The sequence below is a fragment of the Oncorhynchus masou genome, chromosome 19 (genome assembly GCF_036934945.1).
Source record: "Oncorhynchus masou masou isolate Uvic2021 chromosome 19, UVic_Omas_1.1, whole genome shotgun sequence".
Taxonomy (NCBI): domain Eukaryota; kingdom Metazoa; phylum Chordata; class Actinopteri; order Salmoniformes; family Salmonidae; genus Oncorhynchus; species Oncorhynchus masou.
Genome location: NC_088230.1, coordinates 19,118,494 through 19,137,951, shown reverse-complemented (window position 1 = coordinate 19,137,951; position 19,458 = coordinate 19,118,494). Strand labels below are relative to the sequence as shown.

Sequence of the window (19,458 nt, the reverse complement as noted above, 5' to 3'; positions counted from 1 at the left end):
AGTGAACACTTAACTTAATTTCAAAATACACACACACACTCTGGTTATTACTGAGTATGTTCTGCACGTCCCTCAGTCCATGGAGAACGCCCATGTGGATGCGGTGATGATCTTGGGCGAGGCCTTCGCCTCCACGGAGCCCTTTAACTTTGGGGCCCAGAGCACCACGGAGCGCATCCACAACCTGATCCCCGTGATGCTGAAGCAGCGCCTCACCCCGCCCCCCGAGGAGACCTACTCCCTCCACCGCAAGATGGGCGGCTCCTTCCTCATCTGCTCCCGCCTCGACGCCAAGCTCAGCTGCAAGAACATGTTCCAGGAGGCCTATAACAACTACTGGAGGGACCGCCCCAACCGACCAAGCCAGTGACGGACACTGCAGAGGGCCAATCGCAGGGCAACGGCACCAGGGTTAGAGAGGGTGTGGACTATAAGGGAGGGATGTTGAACCAGCCTAGCCAGACTTGCTCTGCTGTAAATTGAATGTATATTAATGCCACTTTTCCTCGTCCCTCCCCCGAACAAGAATCTGTATTTGTTGTTGTGTTATTTGGAGTATATTAACATATTCACAAGACGTATGAGATGGTTGGTTGTATAGGTTGAGTTAACTGGGATGAATGCTATGATGTGTGTCTCGAGCGAGAATTCTAAAGCGATTGTGAAATCAAGACATTTGGTTTCTTTTGACATGATACTATCTAATGGGCATAAAACACAAGGTAATGTATTGAAGAACAGTGACCTACTTACTGTTGATCACCTATATTTTCCAGAATGTGGAAGTAGTGCTAGTGTCCTATGAGGACAAAACAAATGCGTGAAAGGGAGTTGAAGTCACACTTATGCATAGTGCACACACGTTACCAGGGTACAGACCAATTCCTGTTGAGGGAGAAGATTTGAGGACAATCTCCTATTTAGCCTGTCCTTATAAGAAAGGCATTACATTTCGGGCCACCTGAAATATCATAGTAGATTTATCAATGAGATGGCACTTTCAAGACATCAGTTGGATGTGGTTGATGGATGGATCATGGGAGATGGGTTTACTTCCAGTGCCAGAGGAAATAAGAACATGTGTTCTCATTGACTGATCTACTTTACTCTGGACCTGTAGCACAAAAATGGAGTGTTTTAGCACCAGTGTTGTTTGTGTGTCATGTTGAGTGGGTTTTCCTTTATCATCGGGGGGACGACGACGACGACAACTGCAGGGTTTGTATCAGTTTAGAAAACACTAACAACTGTTTTGCCATTTACTTTGTGATGGAAAGACAGTTGAGGCAAGATGAAAGTGATCCTAAATCACTTGGTGTGAATAAATGCAAATGTGCCTATAGTTTTTCTAGGATATTTAGAAATAAATAACGCTTGTCTCTTTATATTGATATCAGAAGTTTGAAAAACATGGTTTTTACATTTTCTAATCAATGGCATTCTTAATACAAGGGTTGTGATTAAATATTTGATTCAACACTTTTGCTTTTTTATGAAAATAAGAACTATGAGCAACTTACATTTTATTTAGCTTTAAGTCCATCTACAGAGACAAGTTCCTCATGAAACATGAATGAATGATGCATTGGGAAAGTATTCATCCACTTGACTTTTTAAAATGGACTAAATAAAACATTTCAAAATCTGCACAAAATATCCCATAATGACAAAGCGAAAACAGGTTGTTGAATTTTTCGCAAATGTATTAAAAATAAAAAACATCTTATTTACATAAGTATTCAGACCCATTGCCATGAGACTTTAAATTGAGCTCTGGTGCATCCTGTTTCCATTGATCATCCTTGATGTTTCTACAACTTGGAATCCACCTGTGGTAAATGTAATTGATTGGACATGATTTGGAAAGGCACCTGTCTATATAAAAAGGTCCAACAGTTGACAGTGCATGTCAAAAAACCAAGACAATGAGGGCAAAAGAATTCTCTGTAGCGCTCTGAGGCAGAATTGTGTCAAGGCACAGATCTGGGGAAGGGTATCGAAAAATGTCTGCAGCACTGACGGTCCCCAAGAACACAGTGGTCTCCAACACTCAAATGGAAGACGTTTGGAACCACCAAGACCCTAGAGCCGCCCGGCCAAACTGAGCAATCAGGAGAGAAGGGCCTTGGTCAGGGAGGTGACCAAGAACCCAATTTTTCACTGACAGAGCTCCAGAGTTTCTCTGTGGAGATGGAAAACCTTCCAGGAGGACAACCATCTCTGCAGCACTCCACCAATCAGGCCTTTATGGTAGAGTGGCCAGATGGAAGCCACTCCTCAGTAAAAGGCAGCCCACATGAGAGCCTGCTTGAGGTTTGCCAAAAGGTACCTAAAGGACTCTGACCATAAGAAACAAGATTATCTGGTCTGTAGAAACCAAGAGTGAACACTTTGGCCTGAATGCTAAGCATCACACCTGGAAGAAACCTGGCACCATCCCTAAAGTGAAGCATAGTGGTGGCAGCATCATGCTGTGGGGATGTTTTTCAGTGGCAGGGACTGGGAGACTAGTCAGGATCGAGGGAAAGATGAACAGAGCAAAGTACAGAGAGATCCTTGATGAAAACCTGCTCCAGGGTGCTCAGGGCCTGACTGTGGCAAAGGTTTACCTTCCAAAAGGACAACAACTCTAAGAGCACAGCCAAGACAACACAGGAGTGGCTTTGGGACAAGTCTCTGAATGTCCTGAGTGGCCCAGCCAGAGCCCGGACTTGAATCCGATCTAACATCTCTGGAAAGACCTGAAAATAGCTGTTCCGCAACATTCCCCATCCAACCAGATAGAGTGAGGATCTGCAGGGAAGAATGGGAGAAACTCCCCAAATACAGATGTGCCAAGCTTGTGGCGTCATACCCAAGAAGACTCGGCTGTAATTGCTGCCAAAGATGCTTCAACAAAGTACTGAGGAAAGGGTCTGAGTACTTATGTAAATGTGATATAATCCGTTATTTAATACATTTTTTGCTTTGTCATTATGGGGTATTGTGTAGATTAATCCATTTTAGAATAAGGCTGTAACGTAACAAAATGTGGAAAAAGTCAAGGGATCTGAATATACTGTTGATCACAGTTTGGGGGAAAAAACAGATCAACGTCATTCTTACTAAGTTATTCAATATTTGATGTAACACTTTCTTACTTGTTCTGAATTATTTTCATAGATTAGGACATCTGTAAGCAAATTAAATATAATTTAATGATACTGTAGTTACAACTTTTCAATCTCTTATTGAGTAGTGACATAGACAAGCATTTGTTAAAAGTACATCCAACAACATTAAGTGCTTCTAATACCAAAAGAAGGAAAAGCTGAAATTCACACGAGGCATCCCACATGATTGGTAGTGTTAAGAGGGCATGCTTGGAGGTCAGCTACTGCAAAGATTCCCTTACACCAGCTGTTCTACAGTGAGACATCTAATTTAGTCCTGCTTGAGTATCAACAGTCATTCATTTGGTTGACTACACAGATTGACATGCTTTATTCTGAACTAGAATGAATTACCAACGCCTTGAAATGGTAGAATGAGGTTTTTAAATCATGTTTGCGTGTTAAACTTCAGACACTACTTTGTTGCCACCAGGGGGCACTTAACGTTTGTAAGTAGTGCTGCTGTTTTTGAGTAAGGCCTTGTGTATGAGAGTCACTGCCTTATCATTTGTTTCACAACGCAGAAGTCCCAAAGAGTCATGGAAGAGAACATTAACTTCCTCCACTACGTTTATGTAGTGAGATGCATATCTCTGGCTTGTGACAAAGCAGTGATCAAAAGTATGGTGCATCACCACTAGAATGACATCTTTGTTACCTGTTGAGAGAGACAATTAAATATTTAGTACTTCCACGTAAAAATGTATTTTTCATTAGAGTCAGTCATTCTACAATATGGACCAATACATCCTGTTGAGTTACTTTCATGCTGTAATCTTAAAGGGCTTTCCTACTTTGAACATTGCTCATGGCGGCATCAATGTCTGTTCCCACACGAGATGTAATAGGACAGAAGACTATTATGACTTGGCAGTCTTCTGGTTTGGTCTCCTCTCGCTTTAGTCCTACTGCCAGATCATCCACTTGTTTCATGAGTGCAAGGTGAGTGTTCAGGGTTTTTCCACAGACTTGTGAATGGACTTTAACTGTTCAAGACAAAAAAATGAATTCACACTTTATACAACGCCAATATAATAATTCACCATATTTGTATTTTTAGAAATTAGGAGGTAAGATGAGTATCATATTGATTAGTCTCACCTGCTTGTTTCTTATTTGGAGGTTCAATATCCCACCAAGATGAGGACATCTTATCTGAAAGTATTAATTTAAAATCACACACTTTCTTAACAATAATTGTGTCCAATTACAAAATATCATTAAAGGATTATGACACAAGTAATGTTTACAGACTGATTATTTCACTGTATCACAATTCCAGGGGGTCAGAAGTTTATATACACTAAGTTGACTGTGCCTTTAAACAGCTTGGAAAATTCCAGAAAATTATGTCATGGCTTTAGAAGCTTCTGATAGGCTAATTGACATTATCTGAGTTAATTTGAGCTGTACCTGTGGATGTATTTCAAGGCCTATCTTCAAACTCAGTGCCTCTTTGCTTGACATCATGGGAAAATCAAATGAAATCAGCCAAGACGTCAGAAAAAAAACTGTAGACCTCCACAAGTCTGGTTCATCCTTGGGAGCGATTTGCAAATGCCTGAAGGTACCATGTTCATCTGTACAAACAATAGTACGCAAGTATAAACACCATGGGACCACGCAGCCGTCATACCGCTCAGGAAGAAGACGCGTTCTGTCTCCTATAGATTATTGTACTTTGGTGCGAAAAGTGCAAATCAATCCCAGAACACCACCAAAGGAACTTGTGAAGATGCTGGAGGAAACAGGTACAAAAGTATCTATATCCACAGTAAAACGAGTCCAATATCGACATAACCTGAAAGCCCGCTCAGCAAAGAAGAAGCCACTGCTCCAAAACAGCCATAAAAAAGCCAGACCAGTTTGCAACTGGGGACAAAGAGCGTACTTTTTGGAGAAATGTCCTCTGGTCTGATGAAACAAATAGAACTGTTTGGCCATAATGACCATCGTTATGTTTAGAGGAAAAAGAGGGAGGCTTGCAAGCCGAAGAACACCATCCCAACTCTTTTCTCTGTATATATCAATTATGTTGCTCTTGCTGCGGGCGATTCCCTGATCCACCTCTACGCAGACGACACCATTCTATATACTTCCGGCCCGTCCTTGGACACTGTGCTATCTAACCTCCAAACGAGCTTCAATGCCATACAACACTCCTTCCGTGGCCTCCAACTGCTCTTAAACGCTAGTAAAACCAAATGCATGCTTTTCAACCGATCGCTGCCTGCACCCGCATGCCCGACGAGCATCACCACCCTGGACGGTTCCGACCTTGAATATGTGGACACCTATAAGTACCTAGGTGTCTGGCTAGACTGTAAACCCTCCTTCCAGACTCATATCAAACATCTCCAATCGAAAATCAAATCAAGAGTCGGCTTTCTATTCCGCAACAAAGCCTCCTTCACTCACGCCCCAAAACTGACTATCCTACCGATCCTCGACTTCGGCGATGTCATCTACAAAATTGCCTCCAACACTCTACTCAGCAAACTGGATGCAGTTTATCACAGTGCCATCCGTTTTGTCACTAAAGCACCTTATACCACCCACCACTGCGACTTGTATGCTCTAGTCGACTGGCCCTCGCTACATATTCGTCGCCAGACCCACTGGCTCCAGGTCATCTACAAGTCCATGCTAGGTAAAGCTCCGCCTTATCTCAGTTCACTGGTCACGATAGCAACACCCATCCATAGCAAGCGCTCCAGCAGGTGTATCTCACTGATCATCCCTAAAGCCAACACCTCATTTGGCCGCCTTTCGCTCCAGTACTCTGCTGCCTGTGACTGGAACGAATTGCAAAAATCCCTGAAGTTGGAGACTTTTATCTCCCTCACCAACTTCAAACATCTGCTATCTGAGCAGCTAACCGATCGCTGCAGCTGTACATAAGTCTATTGGTAAATAGCCCACCCATTTTCACCTACCTCATCCCCACACTGTTTTTATTTATTTACTTTTCTGCTCTTTTGCACACCAGTATCTCTACCTGTACATGACCATCTGATCATTTATCACTCCAGTGCTAATCTGCAAAATTGTAATTATTCGCCTACCTCCTCATGCCTTTTGCACACAATGTATAGACTCGCCTTTTTTGTACTGTGTTATTGACTTGTTAATTGTTTATTCCATGTGTAACTCTGTGTTGTCTGTTCACACTGCTAAGCTTTATCTTGGCCAGGTCGCAGTTGCAAATGAGAACTTGTCCTCAACTAGCCTACCTGGTTAAATAAAGGTGAAATAAAAAAATAAAAACCGTGAAACACGGTGTTGGCAGCATCATGTTGTGGGGGTTCTTTGCTGCAGGAGGGACGTGCACTTCACAAAATAGATGGCATCATGAGGAAAGAAAATGTGGATATATTGAAGCAACATCAAGACGTCAGTCAGGAAGTTAAAGCTTGGTCGTAAATGAGTCTTCCAAATGGACAATGACCCCAAGCAAACTTCCAAAGTCAAGGTATTGGAGTGGCCATCACAAAGCCCAGACCTCAATCCCATAAAACATTTGTCAGCAGAACTGAAAAAGAGTGTGCGAGCAAGGAGGACTACAAACCTGACTCAGTTACACCAGCTCTGTCAGGAGGAATGGGACAAAATTCACCCAACTTATTGTGGGAAGCTTGTGGAAGGCTACTCAAAACATTTCACCCAAGTTAAACAATTTAAAGGCAATGCTACCAAATACTAATTGTGTATGTAAACTTCTGACCCACTGGGAATGTGATGAAAGAAATAAAAAGCTGATAAATCATTCTCTGTACTATTATTAAAATAAATAAAGTGGTGATCCTAACTGACCTAAGACAGGGAATGTTGAATACGATTAAATGTCAGGAATTGTGAAAAACGGAGTTTAAATATATTTGGCTAAGGTGTGTGTAAATTTCCGACTTCAACTGTAGGTTACCAGCTGCTCCTGAAGTATGAGAGTGTGACATTGAGGTCTCATCTTGAGTTTCTTTGAAGGTGGGTCTGTTCGGCGCACCAGACACTTCTGTTCTGTATTGTTTGGGCTGGCTGTCAGCGGCACATAAGGCTGAGGACCACATAAAATACTATGAATTAAAATCAACAGTATTGCAGCACATTCTTGTGAGTCTGCAAGTCATTGTGGTTAGCTTTGCAAGCTGTAAAAGGGTTTAATAACATCTGTAGAATTATTACATTTTGACAATAAAGTGCCCTGTTAAAGGTTTTGCGTTACCTGATGATCCTGAGGTGCGATTAACAGATGTTTTCTGGACTAAAAAAAGATTGAAGGATTAGTGCCGTTAACTGGGGTTCTTTCAGGCTAAAACAGGACTGTGTTCGAGCGCCATTACAGTGCCACTAGTTGAAGCCAACCTAGGCCTTGAATGTTTAACTTCTCAACAAAAGTATACTATTCATGAAATCTTCTACAGTGTTTATGATTTGTATGCCATCATCTACCGTCTTTTGATTCATGAAGAATGAGGAATGAAACCCACTGTGCTGCAGCTAACACAGCAGTTAAGTCATTTACCCTCAACATTTGATGGCTGGTTTCCTGCTGTAGCAGAGTCAACTGATGGAGATGCAGCACTGCTCTGAGCCTCCATGGACTCTTCTCTAATGTAGCTCTCGAGCAAACCAACGTGTGCCTGAATGAAGTACAGGGCTTCGGCCAGCTGCTTCTCCAAATCTCTAAGAATAGGTAAGTAGCCATGTAACACTCCCCCGGGAACAAGTGCATCTGTAAGAAGAAAGTGACCAGTGCATACAATCACAACCAAAGATACACCAAAACTGTATTGGGTGACAGCTATGCTGAATTGTTTTGAAAAGGGACTTACTCTCCATGACATCAACCGGAAGGAATTCCCTTAGCTTGTTAAGAACTAAAGCAATAGGTTTAGCTGTGTTCTAAGAATCAGAAATATTACAGAAAACAGGGGAATTAGTACATCCAATGGAATCGCACATTGAATCAAACATTCTAGTAACTAGTGAATGATTCCAGAAGTGGTACAGTAGCTTTAGAAGCTATTGGGGCTATACCAACCTGTTTAGATTTATTTATAAGTTCACTGATCTTCTTTCTAAGTTTTAAATGATGAAAGCCTGGCAGAAGTTCGTTCAGATCTGCTCTTGTTAACTCTTGAATGTCAATGTCATCTGTAATTTCAGCAACTATAAAAACAAACGATGTAATTAGGAACACAGTTGACAACGACTGACAACACAATGCATAAAGCTCAGTCAGATGTTCCATGGTGTTTCATGTTAACTTACTTGCCAGGGCTTGTGCTGCAACTGGTGAGAGGCTCCTGATTTGCTCTTCCAAACTCATTGTCCTTGCCTAGGAGGAAGACTATTTATTAGTCCAAAGCATTGTTCACAGGTTTACACAGCTGCTTAATGTTACTGTATAATGTCATTGTAGTTACCTGACTCATACTTGTACTTTCACACTGATGCTGCTGTAGGAAAATAGGATTTGATCCCAGCTGCTCTGACCTGTCATTATGGTAACAGCGCATTAAGGAGGGTATGTTTACTAGTCTGGGCACGTTACAACATTACAACACTTTCAGAAAAAAACATGCATTGTGAAGTAGCCTACAATATACAATTTATCTGCAATGTTTTACATGTTGCAAAATATTGAGTAAGCTAAGCCTGGATATTGAATTTACGATTCCAATAATAGTGACAAGGTATAGTCGACGTCAAACATTCAGCCTGGCACACAGTCACTATAGAAGCTCTAGTCTAGAGCACCTGGTTAAATTGTGGTTAGGGGCATTTTTTTAACTATCCATGGATAAAGTAGTAAGACATATTGTTTGAATGACACAACACATCCGGGTATCTCAAGCACCCCGGTAAAACATAAGAGTTGCAGTAATGAACATTTACCAACAGATGGCATCACTGTGCCATCTTACACCCATAACACATATGTTATTGTTTTTTATCAGCTTATATTTAATTATTTTGACAATTTTATATTACACAAAATTCCCTACGGTATACAGAACGTATTACATTAAACAAACTAACGTTTTCACCACATATGATTTACAGGAAATACACATCATTTTACCTCAAATAAGTGAGTAGTGTGTTTAGGGATTAATTGTTATGTCATTTCTTCCATATAACGATTTATTTCAGCATATTGACAATGAATTTGGACATCTAAAACCGGTATTTTGAAACTGGGCTATAAATCAAAAATCCATAACATCAGGGAGCAGAAACAGTATAATTTTAATGTATGTTTTAGGAATATAAATTATAATTTTAACTTTATTTTTCATCATGAATCTACTTAATTTGGTAAAACTACTGAATGAGTCCAAAAACCGTGCTACAATGTATTGATTTTGAGTATATAAGTGAAATCGTGAAAATGAGTTTGTCCTAGTGCCTAATCATTCATAGGCCACGAATCGAGGCATGAAAATTATGAATAGCAACTCACCTGCTGCTGTTTAATATCGAACTTTATCACGCTGCCAAGATCAGACAGGCCCATACGAAACCGTCACAGGTTTTAGATGTATTTTTAATGCAATGACTGTGGGTTGGATGAGTTGGACGTCAAAAACAGCAAAGTATCGGTGTCCTTTACCAGAAATTGTACTGACATGATTTCTAGTAAAGTGAAAGCAAAGCCAAAGACAGAATAGAAAGGTTTAGTGCTGTTCGGGATCCTTGGGACGTCCACATTTTAAACCCTAACCCCTACCTTAACCATAACCCTTACCTTAACATCGATCTGTAAAAAGAAGTATCATAACCATTTAAAATATAAACTTTAATGGTGTAACGTCAGAGTTGAGACGTTCCAAGCATCCCGAATAGCAAGGATAATACAGGAACTGCTTATCCAGGACGTCACACTTGTAGGCACTGGGTGCGTTTGAGTGGTAAACCGAAAGTAGCCGGAAATCGATGAAGGTACATATCACAGATTATCCATTATATTGACCAGATACTCCATTGGCCACCCTAACAATGAAAATAAATGTATTTTAAACAGGAGTGCTGTCGGGACGAGGCAAGACCAGGTGGACCATTCTAGCCAATGAGAGAGCAGATACCAATGTGATAACAGGCACAGCGCCTATATAAAGTGTTTTTTTCTCAAAGTTACCGGGATGTCACGTGTCCTACTTATATCAGTACACTCGTAACAACCTAAGCACTAAGGAACTTATATTCAATCAAAAGCCGCACGTAGCAAATAATTAATTTTTTTGTTAACCAAATTTGACACCCTCTCATTGACCTCCATACAAAAGTTCATCGCTTGGTGAGCGAAAACACGCCACCTGCTGGAGAAGACAGATTTTGGGCCCATTTATCCCTTTTCCTCTGCTGTTTTTAGGAAATGCGCCTCCAGTTAGGATTTTTTTTATATTGGCTACTTAACCAGACGGCCTGACCAGTGGCCCCATGTTCTGAACATTGCTGATCACTTATTAACATACCAGCTGGTTGGGTGACATTATTTCAAATTACAATGTGTATGTGTCCTCACAGGCGATGGGGAGACACATTATGGACAAGCTCCTGTACAGATTGCAGCGGGCATGCAACGCCTTCCTCTTGATCTTGATTACTTACAGTTTGTCTGCACCATTGAGATGATATTTATCAGCTCACTAGCAAATCAAATGACATACCAGGAGTCAATAAAAGGCATGACATCAAACTTCTTCCATTTAAGAATGATGAAGGCCACTGTGTTCTTGGGGACTTTCAATGCTGCAGAAATGTTTTGGTACCTTTCCCCAGATCTGTGCCTCAACACAATCCTGTCTCGGAGCTCTACGGATTCCTTTGACCTCATTCCAAATCATGTCTAATCAATTGAATTTACCACATGTGGACTCCAATCAAGTTGTAGAAACATCTCAAGGATGATCAATGGAAACAGGATGCACCTGAGCTCATTTTCGAATCTCATAGCAAAGGGTCTGAATACTTATGTAAATAAGGCATTTCTGTTTGTAATTTTTAACAAATTAGCAAACATTTCGAAAAACCTGTGTTAATTTTCTCGTTATGGGGTATCATGTATAGATTGCTGATTTTTTATTTATTTATCCATTTTAGAATAAGGATGTAACATAAGAAAATGTGGATAAAGTCAAGGGGTCTGAATACTTCCCGAAGGCACTGTATGTATTTCCTGTATGTATGTATTTCACTCAATCTAAAGCATAGACTTTGAATATGACATAGTCAGATTTTAGTTTGGAGAAATTACGTAACGGACTATTGGTGAAATACATGTTGTCAATATAGGATGAATGATTTACATTTTTATTTTGGGTAGTAATGACCGTTACTGAAATACTAGCTTTTTATTTTTTGAGAGGTGATTCAGTAATGATCATCTATTTTTATATTGGGTGCATAATGCGAGCAGCCATTATCAATGCTAGTTTTGGTTTTGGAGAGGTACTCATCTCTCCTTGTCAAATGTAATGATGCTGGAGAGGCGAAGCAGGTACGAGGAGTAAAACATTTAATTACGGACATATATAACGAGTCAAGCATAGCGTCAGCGAACAGAAACTAAGACAAAAAAGCAATCAATGCAGCAGCCGGGAACGGGAAAGGACAAATATAGGGGAGGAAATGAACATGTGATAAGTGAGTCCAATAACGCTGATGCAAGTGACGAGGAAAGGCAGGTGTGAGTGATGGATGGCAGGAACGTGTGATGTGGGTAATCTGGCGCCCTCAAGCGCCAGGGGAAGGGAAGAGCGGGAGCAGACGTGACACTTCTATTTTATTTTGAGTTGTAATGTGAAGAGATCATTACTGTAATACTAGTTAGTTTCTTTAAGAGAGGTGGTTCAGAAATAATAATCACCTCATTTTATACTGGTTATTTTGGTTTTGAAGAGGTGGTTCAGCGTTAATCATCTATTTTATTTTGGGTTGTAATGCGGGCGACTATTACATAAATACTAGTTATTTATTATATAGTAGTGTTTATTTTGAAGAGGTACCCAGTGAATGAGTTGAGTTGTTTATGAATAGTGGTAATTCTGTGTGAGATTTACCAAGTGAATGAGTTGAGTTGTTTATGTATAGTGCGTTGTATGTTTCATTGTTTGGTTGTCTATGGATTATGGCAGGGTTTATTGGGTAATGGCCCAATAGTGGAATAAAAAAATTAGGAATAGGACAGAAATTATTTGAATAGGTTGAACGTATTTGTTCATAAAATGTTACTTTGTATCACCACCACTGGTGTATAACATATTACTATTACTCTACACTCTTACGATATATCATTAGGATTTATTTTTTTCTCACTTTTATTTAACCAGGTAGGCTAGTTGAGAACAAGTTATCATTTGCAACTGCGAACTGGACAAGATAAAGCAAAGTTTGACACATACAACAACACAGAGTTACACATGGAATAAACAAACATACAATCAATAATACAGTAGAAAAGTCTATATACAGCATGTGCAAATGAGGTAGGATAAGGGAGGTAAGGCAATAAATAGGCCATGTCCCCATTAAAATGTGCAGCATCCTTAACAAAGGCGACCAAGACGACCAATGAACACCCCAGGGGTGAGACCTATGACTGACCGACAGATAGACATAACTGAGATATAGTGCGACCATCTTGAGTAAATGAAGGAACTAACTTCTGTTGTAAGTTTTCTCCTCTCTCACAGTAGGAAAGCAGCAGAACCAATCCCAGGCGAAGACCCTGACGAGCTACCCATAAACATTGGAGAATGGGTGAAACTCAGGGTCCACAAGCGAAAATGAAACCAACCACGATGGATGGGTCTGTTCCAGGTAACCATGGTAACACCAACAGCGCTGCGGGTAGAGCAGAGGTCCGGCTAGCATCATCTCTCCAATTGCAAGCATCTCCCAGAGTGGAAGCCATGGATGAGCGACTGGAGGAAGGGAGAGCAGAGCCCCGAGAACATCTGAAGGAGGAAGAAGGTCCGAGCCAAAGGACAGGAGCAGAAGGCTGAGACCAAAGGTCAGAAGAACCAACAGAGGGTTCAGCCACAGAACCTGAAGAGTCATCAGATGTCAAGGACACCATCATACACATACACACACTATGGTTGTGAAACCAGAAAATCGCAACCATGGAAAAACACATACAGAGTATTTATTGCTCTCCAAATCCTACTTGTTCCCTTTGTGGACGGGGATGTGGAGAATAATAAATGGGGGAAATCAGTGACATACATAGGATTACAGGGGAGGGGGAACACATCTGGCACACAGGTAATGATTCTCCAGAAACCCACCCCCACAGCCTCTCTGTCGGGAACCCAGGCAGTACCAATTGGAAAGAATGATTTTGGTTGTTAATTACTCAATTTTATGCAATGGAACAACACCAGGGTTCGACAAAGAAACAGCAATTATACTATTCTGATGTTGGTCACTAGGAGGAAGGAAGTAACATGGGAAAATGGATTATCCAATAAGGCACTAGGTAATAGTACAGATGCAGCTAAAGAATTTAAGGAGAGTGGGCACATTGAGACTAAATGGCCAAGGTAGGAGAAGGTTCCTAGCGTACAACCAGGCAACAATTCCCATCTGATTAAATGCATGGGACCTCCAAAAGTACAATGGGGAGAGTATTTGACTTGTAGTGTAAAGCCCCTAAATGATAAAGGAGATGTTGTGTTAACAGGATTAAAACCCACAATAACTTTCCCTGTTTGTATCTGCAACTCAGGGAATGTGGATGTAGGAAACACCACTAATTGCCTGTCTTACACAGGCCTAAAAACAGATACCAGTAGTTTTGATGTGCTAGATGGGCAACAACTGATAACTAGGGTAAATATGTCAAACATAAGCAAAGGCATGGGGACAACTCCGGATCATCTCTGGATCTGTGGGGGTATTGGCTACATCCCCCCCCCCCCCATGGGATGGAGAGGGTGTTATTATCTGGGGGAAACTGAACTGACAGTAACAACATTACTTGCTTCTGAGCTGCTGAACAATTCTTTGCAAATTAGTTTCAGATCGATTGGCAGAGCTAAAAGAGCAGTGGCTCAAAATAATGAAGCTTGTGGACATGTGCCGTCTCAGGTAGAGATGGCAGCCCTAGTAATCTTTCCAGGTGCAGGAGTTGTAGTAAAGGGTACGGGGATTAACCATTTGGCATACTCCATGCAGGCCCTTACTAATTTGATAGTACAGGGTTTTACTCAGTTATCACTAATTGTGCAAATGTGAAGGCAGTAGTGACCCGAGATGAAAGACAGAGCAGCCTACAGGTCCCTTGGAATAAACAATGAGGATTACTGTGTCATGTTGCTTCCTGACTCCTCTGACAACATGACAGCTATTATAAATGACCTGGCTAAATTAGGAGGTACTCTGTGAAATGCTGACAACACCATCTTTGACCAAAGTGGACACTGGTTTAATGGTGTATTTGGAAACGTGATGGGTAAGGTAATGATGTTCCTGTCTGCCATGATTGTTCCACTCCTGGTAGGACTACTGTGTTTTGCTGTTGCTTTATGTATAATAAAGTGCTTGGCTAGAAAGACTGTTAAACATTTGGGGATATGTATGTTGGGGTGGTCACAAGAAGGGAACAAACTTACCTAATGTGGTAGATGGAAGATATGGGAGATACTAGAGCTTGTCGTGTACATACGGGTCAACTGAGAGAAGAGTATAGTGATAGGAGAAACTATGATAAATGGGGATTTTAGTGTAGTAGATGTACAGCAACAGGTGACAGGTGTAAACCTCTAGGATAGAGGAAGGCATGGGAGCACCTTTTGGATGGATGTGGCTATGCAGTGATAAGGGGTATCTCACTTTACCTTCTGGATGGGGGGGGGGGGGGTGTTGTTATTTGGGGAGAACAGAAATGTACATGTTAAGAATTCCGGTCACCGATCTTTTCAATGAGACAGGTAAAACCAACTCTGGGGTACTGCAGCGTGGCAAACGACTCATCCTAGACAATCAGGAAGCCTATGGTCATGTCCTACACCTGGGTGAGATTTTGGTATGTCAATCATACCCTCCTGGGGTGTGGCTGCCCTAGGAAAGTGGGTAAACAATTTAACCTATTATTTACAGGCCCATATGAATTTAAGCCAACTCTCGTTAGATGTCCAAAATCTGAAAGCAATCAGCCGAGTTGGCTTTAGATCAGCTTTTGGCGAAGGAAGGAGGACACTGTAACGTACTAGGTATTATTGATCCTGAAAATTGTATTATGCTCCTCCCTGACTCTGAGAATATGACTGCAATAATTGCTAAGATTTCTGATCATAGTAAAACTCTCAAAATCTGCAAAATCTGTTTTTGACAAAGTTGGTGACTGGTTTAATGCTCAATTTGGAAATGTGATGGGAAAAGTTGTTGACTCTGTTTTCATTGTTTATTCCTATACTTGTGGGAGGTTTGGGGATTTTGGTTACTGCTTATATTTGTAAGAAAATGACTGTAACTGCTCATGAACATGCTGGAATGATGGTGTTGGTGGAAGCTCATACAAATCATGCTGAAAATGATACTGGTACATTTTTGGTTTCTTTTAATCCCATTTGTTATTCAACTCGTGTAGTTTCTCCCAGGACTCAAGAGGAAATGGGAGTATAGACAGGCTCACCCCACCAGCATTCCAGGAACCTCAGAAGTTGTTTGTCCCTTTAGCAGGCCATCCCTGGGATCAAATGGATCCAGGGGATTTGCCTAATCTATTTGACTTCAGAGGAGAATATTAGGATTGAAGCTGCGAGACTAATTAGTCTCAAAGGTATATAATATATTGTCATAATGCTAATTTCACCAATGATTGACAAGGAAACAGGAATGAACCCTAACAGGGGCTGAAGAGAGGGATTCGCCCAGGGAGCCATACAAGCTTGAACCACCATTGGGCGCAGGTGTTGGTAACTGGTCAGCCACTAAACCCCCTAAACTGCTCATTGGGTGCTGCACTGCGGCTGCTAAAACCTCTCCAACCTAATGTGTGTTTGTGTGTGTATATGTGTGTGTACATGTGTGTGTGTGTATATGGGGGATTAGGATAAAAGCAGAAGACACATTTCCATCTCGCAACGTCTAATAAAGTATAGCATCCAATCAATGGGGTAATGAAAGTTTGTCGCGTTCTGACCTTTATTTCCTTTGTTTTGTCTTTATTTATTATGGTCAGGGTGTGAGTTGGGGTGGGCAGTCTGTTTGTTTTTCTGTTTGGTTTCTGTTTCGGCCTAGTATGGTTCTCAATCAGAGGCAGGTGTCGTTAGTTGTCTCTGATTGAGAATCATACTTACGTAACCTGGGTTTCACTGTTGGTTTGTGGGTGTTTGTTTCTTTTTGAGTGTTTGTCGCCACACGGTACTGTTTCGGTTTCGTTCATGTTCACATTTATTGTTTTGTATATCATAGTGTTCAGTTTATTTATTAAAGTAATCATCATGAACACTTACCACACTGCATCTTGGTCCGATCCTTACTCCTCTTCAGACGAAGAGATCTGCCGTTACAGAGTTGGGACGTCCCAAGGATTACGTTTAGAATTTTCCACCCCAGATTACATTATGATTAAATGAAATTCAACACAATGAACAATAGTTATTGACCTCAAATAAGGCTTGAGGAAAGAAGGGTTGCCCACGCTCCTTTTTTGTACAGTATGAAGAAAAAATACATGCAGCTGACACAAATTGACACTCCCTCAGAAGTGTTAATTCATTTTTATTAAAAGATACAAAATGAGATATTCAATTCTGTTGAATAGTAATTTAATAGGCCCCTTGTCACACCCTGATCTGTTTCACTTGACTTTGTGATTATCTCCACCCCCTCCATCTTCCCCATTATCCCCTGTGTATTTATACCGGTCTTCTCGGTTCGTCTGTTGCCAGTTCGTTTCGTTCATTCAGACCTATCCGTGGTTTTCCCCGTGTTCCTGTCCTGTTCATAGCGCCCGTTTCCTAGTTTTCCCGGTTTTGACCTTTCTGCCTGCTCTGAGGCTGCCTACCTTCCTGTACCTTTGCCCCACTACTCTGGATTACCGACCTCTGCCTGACCTGATTCTGAGCCTGCCTGCCGTCCAGTACCTTTGCCTGCCCGTGTTCGATTTAATACACTTTTGTTACTTCAACATTGTCTGTACCTGGGTCTTACCTTCAAACCTGATATATCTATTGATTCTTGAATAATAGCTTATATGCCACGTGGGTTTAGTAGGTTACAGCTGTTGATGTTAGAGTAGTTATATTTCTCTTTATTTCACACACAAGTGCCAGGGCTGCCATTGAGCCAAAACACTTCAGGATAATGTGGTAATGCAACAACAACAAAAATACAATTTCAGCTATATTGAAATGCCACATGATTATGATCAACCCTGTGTCTGCAAAATCACAGTATGTAGCATAATAAAGTATGTATATTTATATACACACAACCGGTCGAAAGTTTAAGAACACCTACTCATTCAAGGGTTTTTCTTTATTTGTACTATTTTCTACATTGTAGAATACTAGTGAAGACCTCAAAACTATGCAATAACACATATGGAATCATGTAGTAACCAAAAAAGGGTTAAACAAATCAAAATATATTTTATATTTGAGCTTCAAATAGCAACCCTTTGCTTTGATGACAGCTTTGCACACTCTTGACATTCTCTCAACTGACTACCATAAGGTAGTCACCTGGAATGCATTTTAGTTAACAGGTGTGCCTTCTTAAAAGTTAATTTGTGGAATTTCTTTCCTTCTTAATGTGTTTGAGCCAATCAGTTGTGTTGTGACTAGGTGGGGGGGTTACAGAAGATAGCCCTATTTGGTAAAATATCTAGACCATATTATGGAAAGAACAGCTCAAATAAGCAAAGAGAAATGACAGTCCATCATTACTCTAAGACATGAAGGTCAGTCAATACAGAACATTTCAAGAACTTTGAAAGTTTATTCAAGTGCAGTTGCAAAAACCATCAAGCACTATGATGAAACCGGCTCTCATGAGGACCGCCATAGGAAAGGAAGACCCAGAGTTACCTCTGCTGCAGAGGATATGTTCATTAGAGTTACCAGCCTCAGAAATTGCAGCCCAAATAAATGCTTCACAGAGTTCAAGTAACAGACACATCTCAACATCAACTGTTCAGAGGAAACTGTGTGAATCAGGCCTTCATGGTTTAATTGCTGCAATGAAACCACTACTAAAGGACACCAATAATAAGAAGAGACTTGCTTGGGACAAGAAACACGAGAAATGGACATTAGACCGGTGGAAATGTATTCTTTGGTTTGGAGTCCAAATTGGAGATTTTTGGTTCCAACCGCCGTGTCTTTGTGAGACGTGGTGTGGGTGAATGGATGATCTCCGCATGTGTATTTTCCACCATAAAGCACTGTCTGTGATTTATTTAGAATTCAAGGCACACTTAACTAGCATTGCTACCACAGTATTCTGCAGCGATATGCCATCCCCTCTGGTTTGGGCTCAGTGGGACTATCACTTGTTTTTCAACAGGACAATGACCCAACATACCTCCAAGCTGTGTAAGGAAGGATAGTGATGGAATTTCGCATCAAATTGAGATGGTTTGGGATAAGTCGGACTGCAGAGTGAAGGAAAAGCAGCCAACAAGTGCTCAGCATATGTGGGAACTCCTTCAATACTATTGGAAAAGCATTCCAGGTGAAGCTGGTTAAGAGAATGCCAAGTGTGCAAAGCTGTCATCAAGGCAAAGGGTGGCTACTTTGAATTATCTAAAAAAAATGTAATATATTTTGATTTGTTTAACACTTTTTTGGTTACGACATGATTCCATATGTGTTATTTCATAGTTTTGATGTCTTCACTATTAATCTACAATGTAGAAAATAGTAAAAATATTGAAAAACCCTTGAATGTAGGTGTTATAAAACTGTTGGCAGGTAGTGTATATTTATTTATACTCCCATCAAAAGTTGTCTCAAGCATTATATTACATTATCTTTATAGTTATCCACATTAATGGAGTTAATTATTAAGCAATTTTGACAAAACACACTTTAGTTGTTCTAGACTCACTTAGGCTATAAGTGCATATTCTAATGCTTATAGTTAGTTATATTTCTAGGGTTAAATTGTCAAATGTTTTGACTATGAATAGACATTTTTCAAAATCAGACTTCAATCCACTTATTCGCTCATTATTATATCTTAAAGGCTGGGGAGCAATGTGCTTCATCTTAATGTTGCACTTCATGATTGCAAACAGGCACTTCAACTGTTGTAGGCCAAGTCACTCTGGCCAACCAATCTTTTGCCAACC

At 40.7% G+C, this 19,458-nt stretch overlaps 3 protein-coding genes across 10 annotated transcripts in view; 1 reads left to right on the top strand and 2 right to left on the bottom strand.

Annotated features, from left to right (window-relative positions):
- The window catches only part of coq8aa (coenzyme Q8A, genome duplicate a), a 29,882-nt gene extending 28,405 nt beyond the window's left edge, over positions 1–1,477 (top strand). For all 3 annotated transcript variants that reach the window (XM_064925221.1, XM_064925220.1, XM_064925219.1), the window contains one exon: positions 77–1,477. In XM_064925221.1, the coding sequence (XP_064781293.1) occupies positions 77–370 (294 nt within the window). In that variant the 3' untranslated portion in view covers positions 371–1,477. The remainder of the gene's footprint in view (positions 1–76) is intronic.
- Positions 1,478–3,173: 1,696 nt separating this feature from the next.
- On the bottom strand, positions 3,174–10,196 carry LOC135505947 (uncharacterized). Of its 3 annotated transcripts, XM_064925224.1 has the most exons (12): positions 9,901–10,194; positions 9,616–9,788; positions 8,576–8,645; positions 8,421–8,487; positions 8,191–8,318; positions 7,982–8,051; positions 7,672–7,881; positions 7,372–7,410; positions 7,075–7,203; positions 4,254–4,307; positions 3,947–4,138; positions 3,174–3,810 (listed from the first exon to the last, which is right to left on the bottom strand). In XM_064925224.1, the coding sequence occupies exons 3-12, from the start codon at positions 8,582–8,584 to the stop codon at positions 3,593–3,595; spliced, it is 1,116 nt and encodes a 371-aa protein (XP_064781296.1). In that variant the 5' UTR covers positions 8,585–8,645; positions 9,616–9,788; positions 9,901–10,194; the 3' UTR covers positions 3,174–3,592. The 3 variants fall into 3 exon arrangements, with proteins under 3 accessions (XP_064781296.1, XP_064781295.1, XP_064781294.1); XM_064925223.1 differs by lacking the exon at positions 8,576–8,645 and having other exon boundaries at positions 9,616–9,711; positions 9,901–10,196; XM_064925222.1 differs by lacking the exon at positions 8,576–8,645 and having other exon boundaries at positions 9,901–10,195.
- Positions 10,197–16,870: 6,674 nt separating this feature from the next.
- LOC135505943 (uncharacterized) overlaps positions 16,871–19,458 on the bottom strand; it is a 28,681-nt gene continuing 26,093 nt past the window's right edge. For all 4 annotated transcript variants that reach the window (XM_064925214.1, XM_064925218.1, XM_064925216.1 and 1 more), the window contains one exon: positions 16,871–19,457. In XM_064925214.1, coding sequence (XP_064781286.1) covers positions 19,376–19,457 — 82 coding nt within the window. In that variant the 3' untranslated portion in view covers positions 16,871–19,375. The remainder of the gene's footprint in view (position 19,458) is intronic.

Bases quoted from the DNA above. Each gene is read 5' to 3' on its own strand.
- LOC135505947 (XM_064925223.1), bottom strand. From the start codon at position 9,669: ATGGGCCTGTCTGATCTTGGCAGCGTGATAAAGTTCGATATTAAACAG. The intron at 4,308-7,074 runs GTAACCTACAGT...TAATACTTTCAG, and splicing joins TCATACTTCAGGAGCAGCTG to ATAAGATGTCCTCATCTTGG. The intron at 4,139-4,253 runs GTGAGACTAATC...TGTCTTGAACAG, and splicing joins TCCAAATAAGAAACAAGCAG to TTAAAGTCCATTCACAAGTC.